This window comes from Perissodus microlepis, chromosome 13, assembly GCF_051167445.1.
Source record: "Perissodus microlepis isolate ML-2025 ecotype Zambia chromosome 13, ASM5116744v1, whole genome shotgun sequence".
Classification (NCBI taxonomy): domain Eukaryota; kingdom Metazoa; phylum Chordata; class Actinopteri; order Cichliformes; family Cichlidae; genus Perissodus; species Perissodus microlepis.
Genome location: NC_140473.1, coordinates 31,431,205 through 31,447,013, shown reverse-complemented (window position 1 = coordinate 31,447,013; position 15,809 = coordinate 31,431,205). Strand labels below are relative to the sequence as shown.

At 44.4% G+C, this 15,809-nt stretch overlaps 1 protein-coding gene across 3 annotated transcripts in view; it reads right to left on the bottom strand.

Annotated features, from left to right (window-relative positions):
• Nucleotides 1-4,516: 4,516 nt before the first annotated feature.
• The window catches only part of LOC146375403 (spectrin beta chain, non-erythrocytic 1), a 102,091-nt gene continuing 90,798 nt past the window's right edge, over nt 4,517-15,809 (bottom strand). For all 3 annotated transcript variants that reach the window (XM_084948868.1, XM_084948867.1, XM_084948865.1), the window contains 10 exons: nt 15,453-15,610; nt 15,191-15,329; nt 14,967-15,051; nt 14,691-14,887; nt 14,509-14,603; nt 13,748-13,802; nt 8,735-8,937; nt 8,429-8,602; nt 8,223-8,265; nt 4,517-7,338 (listed from right to left, as the gene is read on the bottom strand). In XM_084948868.1, the coding sequence (XP_084804994.1) occupies nt 7,126-7,338; nt 8,223-8,265; nt 8,429-8,602; nt 8,735-8,937; nt 13,748-13,802; nt 14,509-14,603; nt 14,691-14,887; nt 14,967-15,051; nt 15,191-15,329; nt 15,453-15,610 (1,362 nt within the window). In that variant the 3' untranslated portion in view covers nt 4,517-7,125. The remainder of the gene's footprint in view (nt 7,339-8,222; nt 8,266-8,428; nt 8,603-8,734; nt 8,938-13,747; nt 13,803-14,508; nt 14,604-14,690; nt 14,888-14,966; nt 15,052-15,190; nt 15,330-15,452; nt 15,611-15,809) is intronic.

Below are 15,809 nucleotides of genomic sequence, written 5' to 3'. Positions count from 1 at the left end.
CAGAACCCGCACAAACAGGCTAAAGAGCAGCTTTTTCCCCAGAGCTGCAGCCTGTGTCACCCGTCCCCCAACACACCATAGCTAACTCTCTCTCTCTCCTTTACCCCATGTCATGTCTGCTGCTAATGTACAAAGTCATTGACTGGGCATTAATGTTTGCACTAAACTACCACACTGTAAATACTGTTGTATTTTTAGTTACTGTGCTAAGTGCCTTCTTCTTACTTAAGTTTGTTAAGTTTAACATCCAGGCATCCATGAAAACAGAATTTATGAAATTTAACAGAGAACGACGTTAGCAGGGAGTTAGCTTGCTAGTTTCCACCTAAACATAATATACCATATAAATATACGACCTGCTATCACTTCCAACATAAATGAAGACAGAAAACTAAACAGCAGTGACGTTTGTAGGGCTACTGAAGTTGGGCTAGCTGCTATATAATGATGTGCTACGTGGTGGCTAGCTACACAGCTATGTTAGCATAACATAAACAGTGAAGCTGGAGGATAAATGCTAATTTTCTTTCCATTCTGTATAAGTTAACGTGAGGGTTCGCGATGGTTAGGGAATAGATGGATTACCTCACACCTGAGATAATCCATCCACAATATAAGGTTAGTCATTAATATACTGCTACATGGGCTGTAGTTACATCATAGGGTTTTAAAAACTGAGCTTTAAAATGAACAGTGGTAATAAAAACAGAGAGGCCGACAGTGAGCACTGACTGTTTTAGGGGCTTGTTCAGATTAAATGGAACAAGACACAAAACATTAAAACATGTTAAAACGTTTTTCAAAATAAAAGCATGTTAAACTCTTCTGTTCGAAGAAAGCTGGATGACAGATTACATCTGTATAAGGTTACAAAAAACCCAACATAACAGGGGTCGTGTTCTAGGACAAAAATAAAGTGCAGTAGAACAAACATGAAACATAATTATGATAAGCTTTCTTCAAATACTCAAAAAATTACAAAAATAGTATCAACATAATAATAGGTAATGTTCTATTAACCCAAAGCTGGTAGTTTTTATTGACGCTCTTGCCCTTTGGCACAAATTATGACTTTCTGGGTGCAGTCAGGGCGCCGGTTTGCTGCTCTCAGGATCTCTTTCCTGCGTTTTGCAGATGTGGTTTTCTTTGCTCACATGTCTGAAGCAAGCTCAGAAAACCAGCCTGTCCTTCAGTGTTTGTTACCGTTTTTATGATAAATATTCTAATATGGTAACACTAATCAATGGTCTAATACGGTGTTTCCCAGCCTTTTGGAGCCACGGCACATATTTCAGAAAAATCACACGGCACACCACCAAACAAAAATGTCACAAAAAGCATATTGATCATTTTCCCTGTACACCAGTTATAGCAGACTTGGCTTGGTTTGTTCCCAGTATACCTTTTTGCTCTCTTCTGACCACTACTCATGCTCGGACCTTCATCTGGGTCGGAGTTTTCTCCAGGACCGGGTCAGACTGACTTTTTCTTTTCAGATATTTATCTATTGTTACACCCTGCATCGTCTCACAGCATGACTAATATTCAATTTCTTCTTTGTCTTTTTCTGTTTTACTGGCAGTTGGCAACTCATTTAATTAGAGCAGGTAGTGGTACCACCCTCTAGTGGAAGAGAATGTAATTGTTCTGCCTGTTACTCACGGTGGTCATTTAGAGTACTAATCAGGTGGAACCAGACAGTCTATGGCACAGCTGATCATGGGAAACACTGGTCTAATAACCAGTTTCATGGAAGCCTCTGGTTCTTTCTGACTCACTCAAAGTTTTATTGGTAAATCTCAAATCTTGGGTTTTATTTTGAAGGTGTGGCTCTTCCTGTGGTGATGTGTGGTGCGCTTGGCGCAGCTCGGACTCGGGAGAGAAACACCCCTGCTCCACTGGAGAGGACGCACGGCCGTAAAGCACTCTGGGGCTTTGTGTTCTCTGGGATACACACGCCACAGGAAAAGAATTTAGAAAACTACAAATCCCAACAGCAGCAGGGAGGGAGGCGCTGTCCGCGGTGCTGAGGTCGGACAGAAAAGTGACATGTGTCACAAACAACAGGAGAAACATGAGTATGAGCAGAAATCGTTAATCTGCTAAAACAGTAAACATTTAAACCACAGGCTGTATATAAAAGATGGACATCACACTTCTTTTTGGGACCATATTAGGATGACAGGCTGGAGTGCTCAGGTAAGGCTGGTAATTAGTCTGCAACCACAGACTGCGAATTAGAGCTCAGTAGCCCCCTGCAGCTTCTGCTGGGTGACCCCCCGCCAGTTTGGACTCTCCTCAGCTCTTTCTGGGTGGGTGGGTGGCGTGGCTGTCCCTCCAGTGGTCCTCCTTGGACTCTCACACTCTGGGGAGCCTCTAGATGTCTGTGGCCTGGATCTCCTTTATGGCTCCCCACACCCACTATCAGATAGTTACATGGAGAAACCTTTTGAATACAAGCGCGCTCACAGACACACACTGTATCTTCTTTAGCTGCTGCCTCGAAGCATATTGTGTGTTGTCGGTCTGGCGTGCTGCTCAGTAACACTCAATATTTATTACTTACTGTTACCTGTACTTATCTAGGTTGTTGCTGTGGCCTCTCTCCAGCAGGTGATCCAGCTGATAGTTTAGTGTCCCTCATCTGGTTTTCTTTCCCTCTCCTTTTCTTGTCTTTGTATTTCTCTTTCTTATCCCCCAGTCATGTCTGTTCTGTTTGTAATAACTTAAAAGTTAAAAATAAATAATAAAGATCAATCAGGTGGACCATGGCTAAGCTGTAATGATCCATTTGGAAAAATAAATGCTTCCTGTCAAAAGGGAGTTCTTCCTCTCCACTAATGCCAGGTGCTCCTCACAGGTGCTCCTGTGATTGTTGTGAAGCGGCTCTGAATCTGTGAGGCTGAATGTATTTTGGCCCTTCGTGTGTTTTTTATGCTCATGTGGAGCTGCTTTCCCACTTGGTCCACAAACCGCAGCCCTGCTGTTCAACTGGCGCCATCTTGTGGTTAAAATAGAGATTTCTTAAAAAAACAAAAAAACAACTTTCACATGATTATTGACGATAACCCCCAATAACAGCTATTTTGTGTCTCTTTTCTGTGATATTGATGACGTCTGATTATTTTAGTCCTGCCGTTCGTCTCAGACACATTTTCAAGCAGTTTGAACGACTCCGTCTCTACACACGTTTTATTTGCCCCCACATCTTCCCTCCTTTTTATTCCCATTCTTCAGACTTTTTTTGACTCCAAGTTTTCCTCTTTTCCGTTCTAACCTGGAGCCTGATGCCATCTGTGTCTGTAACCGTAGGAATAAATAATACAATAATAAATATAATAACTGTAGAAGTTAAACTTATGAGCATTGTCACGTTCTTTGATTCTAACCTAATATCATTTTAAAAACTGCCTTTGAACACTTGTGCAGGAACCGAGCGATGTGCTGAAAGCGTGTTGATGTGATGCTGACGTTGGCCCGTACAGCGGTGCTGCTGTTCAGCTCGACTTCTAAAGTTCGTCACTGTAAACAAATCCTAAACTCAGAACCTCACACAGAAAACCTCCAGCTCACCATCATTAACGTGTCGCGGTGGTGCAGTGGTTAGCACACAGTGCTGCCTCACAGTAAGAAGGTCCTGGGTTTGAATCTGCACGTTCTCCTTGTACCTGCGTGGGTTCTCTCCGGGTTCCTCCCACCATCCAAACACGAGCATGAAGTTGACTCCTGAGTGTGAGCTGGCTGCAGGTGATGGATTGCACACCTGTTCAGGTGCTTTATGCAATTTTTATACCCTCTATGGAAGTTTATTAAAGACAAAATAAAATTAAAATAACAGTGATTTGGATTTGTGTCATATCAATGTCAAAGCTGATAAAAACTGCTTCTTCCTGTTCTAAAGGAGTTCTTACCTCCCACCATCACCACGTGCTGCCCACAGTTACTTTTATTTCTAGGTCGAGATAACTGTTGTACCACAGATTATTAGGGCCACATTAAGGAAAATAATATTGTTGATCATTTTGAGAAAAAGTTGTTTCAAGACAAACAGCTGCTGTGCCCTCGACAAGACGCAGCGTTTGGATAGTTAATGAAACAAACTGATCAGCTGGATGCATCATACATGTAAACATGCATCATCGTTTTCTGTCTGAGCAGCATAACACGTTTCACATGAACAGCCCGTGTTTATGCATTAAACAGAAATCATGTCCTCCTTTATTACTAAAACTGTACGACCTCACTAACTCAGAGGCCACAGCAAGTGTGGACGTTTATCTTGAAAAAACAACAGTAACCTGCACATGTAGACTTCCTCTCCAAATGGTCGATAACATTTGTTTTCTTAATATGGCCCTAAAGCTTCTCCGTACTGTCGAGAACAGGAGCCACATAAATAAAATCAGTTTATAGATACTAATCACTCACAGCTGTACTTTGTCTGTATTTACAGAACTGTGCAAAAGTGACACACGCACACACACATTCGCTGAAAAAATAAAAATCAGTCTCACGGTTTCTTTTTAAAAGCATTTTAATGGCTTTTTTGCACATATGTAACAGAGATGGGGAAAAGTCTACGGGTGCAGCTCCAACTAGCAGTGACCCCCGGTCCACATCATTCCAACTACGTCACCTACGAAACCCGGCCCCGCCCACCCTCCCATCGTGGCATTATTGATTGTGCAGTATGAGGAAATATCTCATCTTACTATGATTACAGTGACAGGAATGCACAACATATTTATCAAATCGCCAGAAAATTAAGCACAAAAAAACAAAAGAACAGAAAGAGAACAGGAAGTATTTCAGGGCCAATCAGAGTGAAGATGTTTCAAGCCCCGCCCCTTCTAATCCCACCACCAGCTGTGGAAAAACACACGCACCCACGTTTTTTATAGTTTTGGGCTCATTTCGGTGTTTTTGTTCACTTTGTCTGGCACCTACGGAAGTCCATTAATGACAACATTTGTAACAATAAATGTACATATACATATGTAAACTGAAAAATCACCTTTAAATCTGAACTCGCCTTTTCTGGCAGCTATTTTAATCGATAACTCCAGATTAGACGTTGGTGTTAAAGTTGGGCTTGCAGGTCATTTACCGTGTACGTGATTTCCATCCAAGCGGGGCAAAAGTTTGTGGTGCAGCAACTGGACAGAAGAGACTTTATCTCAAAAACGAATTTCCAAAGGTTTATCGAGCAAAAATGGCACCTGACAGTAAAGCAAATATTTCAAATAAGAAAATGATCTCTGTCATGTTGTTTATTACCGTTTATTGAAGTTTTAAAGCCCGAGAGATTAATCAGTAATCAAAGGAGGGACCAGTAGCAGCCCAAGACTTAACCTAGTGTTTATTTTCTCTAAGAGTTATTTAAAAGTTTATTTAATGAGTCATCGAGTCAAATCGAGTGGAGATCTTCTGCACTTATGTCAGATTAGTGTAAAATCTCCAATAAAACTTTTATTAAATCTAAACAAACTGTTTTTCATGAGACGGCTCAAGAATCACGTACGTCATTAGCTTACAACTACATCCTTACAGCGAGCGAAGCCTGTTCAGCTTCAACAAATGTGAAGCTCTGATCTCATTAACTAGAAGCCAGAAACAACAGGAAAGAAAAAAAGTGTGACTTTTGTCATGAAAGGACTTCCGTAGTTGTAGCTTGACTCGTCAATGGCAATAAAAGTCTGAAATCTTAAAGAAAAAAAAGAACCGAGTGCTGAAGCCAACAAGCAAGCCACCAACATTACTCACTTCCAGTAAATGCTTTTTAAAACCAGCTCATCCACTAACAACAGCGATGCTTAAAGTAACCTTTGTGTTTTATTTGTACATCTACGCCTTCATACTCGCCGCTCTAAATAAACCTTAGACTTAGCTTAACTGTGAGACAGAAAAACAGGAGGAAAAACGCCAACAAAGGGCCGAAGGAGACGTTCCAGAAATGCAAAAGTAGAAAAGAAACCTCATTGAACGCCTAAAAGATGGAGTTAACGAACATTCGCAGTTATTCTCCCATCGAGACTCGATGGCTCCTTCATTCGGGTTGGTTAAGTGTTCGCGCCGTTAAGAAAGTTATCCTCAAACAAAGCTTATTACGGTCGGTAGGTCTTAATAGCATTAATAATAATAATAGGTGAAATTAAACACAGGTTTATTTTTAACAGTTTGTTATACACAAGTTATACATACAGTCAAAAGCACTGCAGGGTAACGCTCTGAGTCGCTGCGGGAATCAGACGGACCGTCACGACGACCGTTTGCTTTTCGCGGTTTTATTGCGCAAACCGAACCGTCAGAAAAGCTCCGAGCGACTCGTCTCTGCGCTTCGACGGCTCAAAGAATCACCCCGCCGTGGCCTCGGTTTTCCCCGCTACAGAGGGATACACGTCATCTTGCAAAGACAAGGCCTCGCAAAAAAATAGGAAGCTGAGGATGGACTCTAACAGGAAGTACTTCCCCAAAAAACTAAACAAAAAACGAGAAGGAAAACCCGCCGAGACGAACTGCAAACACGGGAAAGCCGGGGAGAACGGGAGATACAGAAAACAGCGATAAGAGTAAAGAAAGTGGGAACTCCTCTAACGTCGCGTTCTCCTTGTTGTTTAAACGACAGCAGCTGCCTGAAGCGTCGCAGACCCCGCCCACACGCCCACGCCCCGCCTTTAAACCACTTCAGTCAGATTTTGGGTATTTCCTGCTCCTGATCTGAGCAGAGAAGCAGGTGGGGGGTGTTTGTAGCTGTACTGGAGCTCTGAGCCGGACCGGACGGTTGATAGGCACAGAGTGGAGAGTTTTGGCTCGGAGCTTGCATGCTGGAGAGGACGAGGAGGAGGAGGAAGAAAGAAGAGAAGGAGAGGCTGTTTGGGATGCGACCTGACATAGCAACTGCTGCAAATGTTAAAACTCTTATTCTCTAAGTACATGATGTGAGGCGACGCTTTGGGTTACACGAGTGTAATTAGATTTGGAGCGCTCTGGGTTATGACAGTTGCTATGAGCAGAAAAGTCGGACATCTTCAACAATTTGACCAAAGTTCGTTCGATAACGAGGAGCGACCCCAAACAGCACCACGGGAAGGAGGAGGAGGAGGAGGGGAGGCTGAAGAACAGCGTCTATTTCTTCTTGCTGAACAGACTGAAGCGTTTCTCCTTGTCTTTCTCTCGTTTGCCCGGGCTCGACTCGGCGGTCGCCGTGGCTACAACCGAGGCCGGCAGCGTCTGAGCGCGTGCGGCGGGGGCGGGCGTGCTGTGGCTGCTGGGCGTGACCTCGGGCTTCTCGCCCGACACGGCGGCGGTGATGGTCGAGATCCACGTGTTCATCTCCTCCTGGAGCACGAGCAGAAGGAGACAAAGAGGAAGGAAGCAGTTAGAGCAGCAGGAAGTGCTGATGTTGTCTCTGATAGAAAAACAACAACTCGCTAATAACGTCGAGTCACCTCCGGCTACACCTGCTCACCTGCTGCAGGGATACAGGTGGTTTTAAAAAAGTGAGCATAATGAGATCAGAAATATTTGGGCCTAAACAAAAGCAGACGAAGGAAGAAATGAGCTCAGCAGAAACATTACATCATAATCACTGTAACACCACTCGCCCTCTACGGTCACGTGACCCGGGCCTTCGACTCGAGCAGGTCCGACCACCATGACCCGGGTGAGCGCTCGTATGTAACGCATTTCGGGATACGTACACTTGTTTAGATCATTTGCAACCCTTTCATTTAGTTTTCATTAGTGCTGTCAGCGTTAATCTCGTTAAAATGGCATTAACGCCATAACCACATTAACGCGGCAAATCTCTGGTGCTAACGCGTTAACAAGCTAAGCGAGCTAACCGTGCTAACGCGTTGACGGCGTGCAGCCCCACTCACAGGGCGATCCGCATTAACACCATTTTAACGAGATTAACGCTGACAGCACCAGTTTTAATATTTAACATTTACTGATTTAAATGTATCTTTTTTTCATTGTTATTTAACTTTGTTTGTCTGGTTAATGTACAGTTTTTAACTTTGATCTCTGTTTTCTACTGGAAAGCACTTTGGCCATGTTGCTCCATAAATAAAGTTGGATTGTATTTCCAATCCAAACAAATAAATGATCGACATATTTCTAATGTAAAGCAGATATAAGACTAACAATAACAGCGATGTTGACTAAAACTGAACGACGCACCAAACACTGAGGCTGAAATACTGTGTTTTAATACTTACATCATCTTTGGCTTGGAAGAGATACTCATTGCCGTCAGTGAGCCTGCGGAGGTGAACACACACATTAGCAGGAAGTTCAAACTGCGCACGTTGGCGTCCGTCAGGTTCTTTCTTTAAATGAAAGAACTGCATCGTTTTGCTGTCTGTGATGTGTTTCTGACTGGTCCAGTATAAACAAAGACTTGTTTATCAGGTCTGAAACTCACTTCAGCTTGAAGACGTGCTTCTTCTTCTTGTAGTCCAGCGCCACCTCGCAGACGGCGTCCTTCAGGCTGATGGGGATCTCGCTGTGGTAGGGAATGCCCTGACTGGCGCTCTTCTGATCCTTGTAGAAACCCATCTCCTGGAGGTTGATCACACAGTACACATTGTGCCACGACCTGCAGGGACACGAGCAGACGTCGACCTCATCGCTGAGCTTTATTTTCTTACAATAACAGCAGCTCACAAGCGCAACTTATTATTATTTGGGTTATTATTTCTTTCCAGGTGTGTCTGCAGGTGATCCCCACCTGTTCGAAGCCTTCTTGTTGTGCCCCTCCCACTCGTGTTTGCGGTGCAGGAAGGTCTCCAGCAGGGGCTTGGGGGCGTCAGGTTGGGTTTTGGCCGGCAGGGTCGCAGCTTGGCTGGGCTTGCCCTTGCGAGACGCCCCCGGAGACCCAGCGGGGCTGGGCTCCGACACCCCGTTCACCACATCGGCCCCGTCCACGTTCTCCTGGAAACAGAAGAGAGAGTCAGAGGAGAAACTCGTTTATGAGTGAAATAAGAAGGAGAGCTGTGAATCAGAGTTATGAGAGCTGCAGCATGCAGAGCAGTTTGGACAAACTAAAACCTGAGACCAGAAGGATTCGACTGTCGGCCTCTCCTGAATCTACACTTGTCTGCCCTCGCCTCACATAAAACTCCTAAAACCCAACTGATGTCAAATATTCCAGGATGACCAATCCTGGGAAAATGCAAGCAGATTAAAGTGGACTAAACCAAACCAGCTGAGGGAAACCATCGGGTCCATCTACTCTGAGTGGACGGATCCAATCATCTCGCTCTCTGTTGCCTTTAAACTGACATTCAGTTCATGTCAGGCCACATGATTATTATTATTATTATTTGCCCCGATGCAGGAACACCACATGCCTGCGGTCTGCAGTATGTCTGTTGGCAAGAACTTAATTAAAAACAAGTTAATCCAAGAAAACTGGCGGAAAACTGGCGGCAACACCTGAGGCTCAGAGGTTCCAGGGTCGTCACCACTTTGGCCAGCCGACTGGTCAAGTGAATCCATTCTAACTTCCTGTCATACAACTCCTGTTCCAGTGGTGGGCGCTCATATTAAACATGACCAGCGTCTCTACTAATGAGGAAGCAGTAATCCCTGTGAACCAAAACCCTGCAGACTGCTCTGAGCACCATTTCATCCAATTTTTTCTACAATTGGATCTGGATGATGTCAGAGAGTGAAAGCCCCACCCACTGGCTGGTCCAAAGGTCAGAAATCTTTGGACCAGAAAAAAGGTGGGTTAATGGGAGAGTGGCCCAAAGTAATTTGAAGTATTGATCATGCAAAGCTACCCTAGTATGGTCCAAGTATAAAACTACAAAGCTGAACATGTACAGGTCACCTGTAACAGGTTAATAAACCCACTTTCCTACCTCTGAACTGCTCAAACCAACACAACTACTGCAGACTTCTGATTGGCCCACCGAGCCTCTGACATCAGCTACGTCAGCCTCGTACAGCAGCGTTTGTTTAGCTCAGTGTTATTGGGTGTGAGCTGAGCTGAATTTCAGCAGTGATTAGAACAACATTTGTATTAAATATTAAGATTGCAGACATGCTGTGATTACACTCTTTACCACATGCACAGTCCCAACACCATTCAGAAACGCACAACACGGTGGCGAGCGTGAAGAAAGAGGACAGGGAGAAGCCAGCACAGGTGAGACCAAAAAACACACCAAAAAAATCTCAAACAATTATGGACAAAATTGCTTGGAAGTCATTACTGGGCGTCATTGTTGGTGAGGGGAGAAGGCGATTGGCCTAGTATCATAAACAGATTTGACTTTTTCCACACCACACCCACTCCAACCGGATGCTTATTACCCCGTTACTGAGCTCTTCAAGGGATGGACGAATGGGCGGTTCGAAGGCCGGACCGATCCTGGACCGATCCCGGGAGCTTTAACTGAAGAGCTGGACCGATCCCGGGAGCTTTCATTTAGATCTCACGGAGAGCGAAACTGATGCTGGAAGACTTTACTGGGCTCGGGTTATCCTCTGAGATTTTACTTGAGTGTGTCCTCACGGCTTCAGCGTTCTGCTTCTCAAACATTCGACCAGTTATTGAAGGGATTTGTTAGGACTTGGATCAATTCTAGGAACTCTCACCAAAGGACAGTCTGGATCAGATGTAGGGGCCCCAACTTACTACTATTACCTATAGTTAGTGCAGCAGTTTTTCCTAAGAATTTTACTTGAGCTTGTTAAAGACTAGACCAGATCCAAGTGTTCCTGTTTCAGTGTTTTCTCCACCAAATACTGGGCCACTTCAATCCAATCAACTATTCCTGAAGAACGATTGAAGCCTGGCGCAGAAGCAGGTTTTTGTTTGATTTTTAAACATTTTTGCACCTGACAGCAAAGACCATTTTTTACTGCTTAGCAGTCTTTCCTTAGAACAATTACTTAATGACTGAAGAGCTAAACCGATGCCAACAGCCATGCTATCCTCCAAAGACTGCGCTGACTTTGTTATCATTGAATTTAAACTTGAGCCTGAACCTTTGGCGTGATAGAAGTCGTTAGAAACTAACCTTCTTAGCGAATTATAAACTTGTACATAGAAGATAATTTTCAGTAACTTGAAGGATTAGATCTGTAAGCCTGTGCAGACGTTGTACAGATTAAATCCAAACAGGTAAAACTAGACTCGCTGTAGAACAAATTTCTGGGTTTTTCTAACTGAGGCGGTCCATCTGCGTTTGCTTTCAGGTTACAGAACCAGTCTCAACTGTTTCTCTTCTCTTCTTTACAGCAGGGACGCTGATTTATTGGAGTGAACTGAAATATACTGGATTTGTCAGTGGACCAAACACTTTGCTTATCTGATCTTTTTCTTGACTTTGTAAAATAACTAAAAATATTTCACTAAAGGAAAGCTCCCGGATGAAAACTGGTGAAAAACATTAGATGCAGAAACAGAACATCCAACTGAAATGCTAATGATGGTGACAGCATGCAACACAAACACCAACACTGTACATGGAGAGAAAAGTGAAAAGTATGCATGGACAACACGTGGACTGGTTGGTTCTGACGGGTTTATTGGGGAATGTGTGTTAGTCGGGGAACGACTGAATGAACTGCATCTACATGCAAAAACAAACCGTGAACAGAAAAAAGGAAACGACAACAGTAAACAATGAAAACAAGACAGGAAACAGCGTCTCAGTGATACAACAGCAATAAATACAATGAGGAGAAACTCACACGGTGAGACGTGTGGAGAATCAGTTTTACATGAGGAATGATTTTAACATGGATTGTAGGTGCAATGAGTGCATGTAGCGAGCAGCAGTGGACGTACACTCAGGGGCCGAATACAGCGGAGCGTCTACACAACGCCAACTATGACCTCAGCGGGAACACAAGATTGATTTTAAGGCAAGTTCAAAAAGTCCGATCAGTAAGACTTGATGGCATTGGCGTTAGAGTGTTCCCATTACAGTGGCCACTGGGTGTATGTCACAGTATTAACGTCCCTTATGAGGAATGGGTTTCTGACAAATGAGTCGTAAAGGCTGTAAGTACGACATGAAGGAAAGCCGGAGGTGAAAATGTAAGTCCGGGGCTGCCTCTGGTGTCCACAGATGGAGTTCACTGTTAAACAGTGCAGTTATACATGTGTTACTATCATCTTTCCCTTTAGCTTCCACTTTGTCAGCTGATAAATCAGCTCCTTAATTCGGTGTAACTTACATTAATGCACAAATATGCTTTTAATGGTTTTATAAGTACAATATTAAAGAGATAATAGAGTGTTTAACAGAGTTACATGAAAAGGATGGACACGTGTTTTATGAGACGGTGAATGGTCTGTGGACGTAGGCACAGGTGGAGCAGTAGGTGCACTTTCCCATTTGTTGGGATGTTTTTTGATTTTTTTTAAACTTTGGTATCAATGATAGACTTTAAATATAACGTCACGTGTTCTTACAAATACATAAAAACTAACATGAGTCATGATTTACTATATTTAGTGAACAAATCGCAACAACAGGCTGAAGGCACCTCATACTGGCTACAACCTGTATTACTGTAGGAATAATTCTGTAGTTACTTTGTTATAAATTTACATCATTAATATCTTTATTATACTTTTAATTCAAGACTTTTTTGCTATATCAAGATATCTTTTCAAACTGTGTCTATTTTTATTAAGTTATTTAAGGTATTTGTTACATATTTCATTTCATCTGTTTGGAATCGAGCGTGAAGTACACACTGACAACGTAAAGGTTTCTTCCTGTTCAAAGGGGGGTTTGTCCTCCCCGCTGTCACCAGAGTGCTCGCTCATAACAGGTCATGTGATTGTTTTTCTCTGGGTTTGATGCGACTGTTGTGATTTAATGCTGTACAAATAAAACTGAATTGAATTGAAAGTCTTATTGATCAATCTAAACTTAAAGGTTTTATTGTAAGACAAGAACAGTAAGACCTGCTTCTTCTTAACATCAGGATAAATCAGCCTCAGTTTTAATGATTGATAAACTGATTTAAGTTGTCTTTGGTTTTGTTTCATGGTGAGTCACGATATGCTGACGACACCACGATTTACATTTCAGAAAAAAAATCTCTTCTATGAAAATGGAACAAATGCTTTAAGTGGCAGTTTGTGGCTTTAAGGCTAATTCTGAGTTTGAGATGTCTTTCTGTTTGTATCCTCAGTCATTCATATTCCACAGGGTGAGTTTATAAATGATGACATAAACTAGCAGGAACATAAGGAACTGAGGGGAGAGGATGACAGGAGTGTCGAGCTGAGAGAGAGGAAGAGGAGACGGAGGGGAAGAAAAATGAGGAGTGGATAAAACTCTGGTTTGTTCTTGTGTGTGAAAGTGAAAGAACAGAAACACTGCTTTCCTCCTGTCTTTGTCCAGCCTGAACAAACTGGAACGTCAGGGAAGTTTGGTTCATATTAAAAGTTCCCACCAAAGTAAAAGGTCTCAAACTCAAAGGTGATGCTGAAGTGCAAAGGCTGCATCTGCAGGCTTTCTTAAAAACAGCCCATCAGCTGTGATTCCTCATGTCAGTAAACAAATATCAGAGAAGAAGATTACACCTGGAAAGCTAAACTCGTTTTAAAATAAGACATTAATAATCAGAAAGGAGCAGCAAACGATAAATGCTGGAGATTGATGTGAGGACGTGTGTGTGATGTGGGTGCAGCTCAGGGTGCAGCGGCGCCCCTGCGGCTCTGCAGGGTGCCGCTGTATTTCTGGTAGGTGAGTGAGCGGTAACTAACCCTGGGAGACTCCTGGTCAGACGGCAGCCCGTTCTGAGACGCCGGCTCGCCCGCCCTGCAAAAAGCACAGCGACGCAGAGAGTTAGACGCACCTCAGTGGCTTCGTCCGGACGAACTCGCTCAGCTGGCGAAGTTAGACGATTAAACTGAAAACCTTCATGTGAGCGCGGCGAGCAGGCTGCGCGGTTTAGGTGCAAACATTCGTTAACAGCTGTAACAACAATAATTTAAAATATTTGTCACAATAACACAAATGCCAACTGTACATGTGTCTGTGAAAAGTGACAGAAGAAAGGACTCTGACGATGACACAAAGCTGTTCCTGAGGAAATACGGCCGAGTCTCAAACACAATCAAAACGCTGCTTACAGTATCCAGAAGTTTCCGACACAAAGGAAACTTCCCAAGAAGGATTTAAACAAAGACAGAGACGAATGATCAGGATTTATAATTTAACTCTTCTGTTAAGTAACTTTGGGAAATGCCCAGAAATGAAAGAAACATGAAAAAGACGTTAAAACACTTGCAGCAGAACTTTTCTTTGATTCTTTGAACTGATATTTGTATGAAAGGACAGGTTTAAGCCCAAACTTAAAGAATCAGAGTTGGTCCAAAACCATAAAAGCAGCAGAGATGAAACTGAAGCACAGCTGATGTAAATGAGCCTCAGGAGCTGCGACTGCGTCCAACACTGAAACCTGAATCCTGACTGGTCCGTACATCGGTTTGGGACGGCTGAGTCGACAAACTGACGCTCTCACCTTTGAGCTGCAGCGTCGGCGGGCTGGGCCTCAGCGGGCGGTTGTCTCTTCTTCTCTTCTTCCTCTTGCCTTCTTCTCACTTCCAGTAACTCCATCTGGAACCAGAAGAACAAAGTCAACGTCTCGTTTTTCAGAGCTGAGATTTAATCCAGTGACGGCACTTTCTCGTGGCGCGCGCTCACCGTGGTCAGCCTCTCCAGCGCAGCGAAGCGTTCCTCCCAGGTGGCGGCCGACTTCTCGAAGGCCTCGTGGCGTTTGATGAGTTTCTCCACCTCGTCCACGCTCTGCCCCATCTCCCTGCTGGACAGGTAGGGCTCCTGTCCCAGCAGCCACGCCTCGGCCACACCTGCGTCCCGCGAGAACTGGTGCACCTCCAGCACTGGAAGCAAATCCACACCTTAGACCCAAATCCACCCGCTCACCTCGGACTATAAACTGAACAGCACGGAGGCGCTTACCCAGTCTAAGCCACTCCCATCTGTCCTCCCACTTGTCAATCATGTCTTTCCTCTTGTCCGTCAACTGAAGCAACTTTTCTTTAATCTGCGAAGAGGAAAGATTCAAAAGTTCATGACTTCAGTAAAGCGATGACATCACCACAAACAGAGTAATGAAGGATTTCGCGGCAGCTTTGGCGTGCTCGGCGTGCTCGCTCCGAGTGAGAAATGTGAGAAGTCTCCACCTCCTCTGAAGCGTAGTGCTTCCTGGCCAGCAGGGCTTTGCCCAGCTCGATGCAGGCGGTGAAGCTGTCGTTGCGGGCGTCGATCTCCGCCTTGATGCCCTGGTGGTTGTTCATCAGCAGCTCCACGGACGACACGTCCCTGAAAACAAGCACGGCGTCACATGAACCCCAAACATTCAGAAACATTTAGGATGAGTTTTATAATAAACCTGTAAAGGGATACAGTCATTACAGGAAGCTCCGCCCCCTCCGTGCCTCCTACCTGGGCTTCTCCTGAGCCTCGATGAGGCGGATGACGTCTTCCATCCACAGCATCAGGTCGCGCACCATGCTGAAGAAGCGGAACTTGTCTCCGGTGTCGACCAGCTTCGCCCGCCGGCCCTCCACCGCCTCCAGCAGGTTCTTCCAGGCCTCCAGCACCTGAGGGGGGAGGAGACAACAAAGAGCGACGGTCAGCCCCGAGTGACGAGAGGCTCAGAAGACCTGGTTTAATTAATGCAGTCTAAAAGGAGCCGGCTGGGCCTCTGAGAATCAGGGAGGGGGACAGGAAGTGATGACATCCAGACTCAGATCATTACGGGGGAGGGGGGGGGGGCAGTAGATCTAGTGTTTCAGGCGT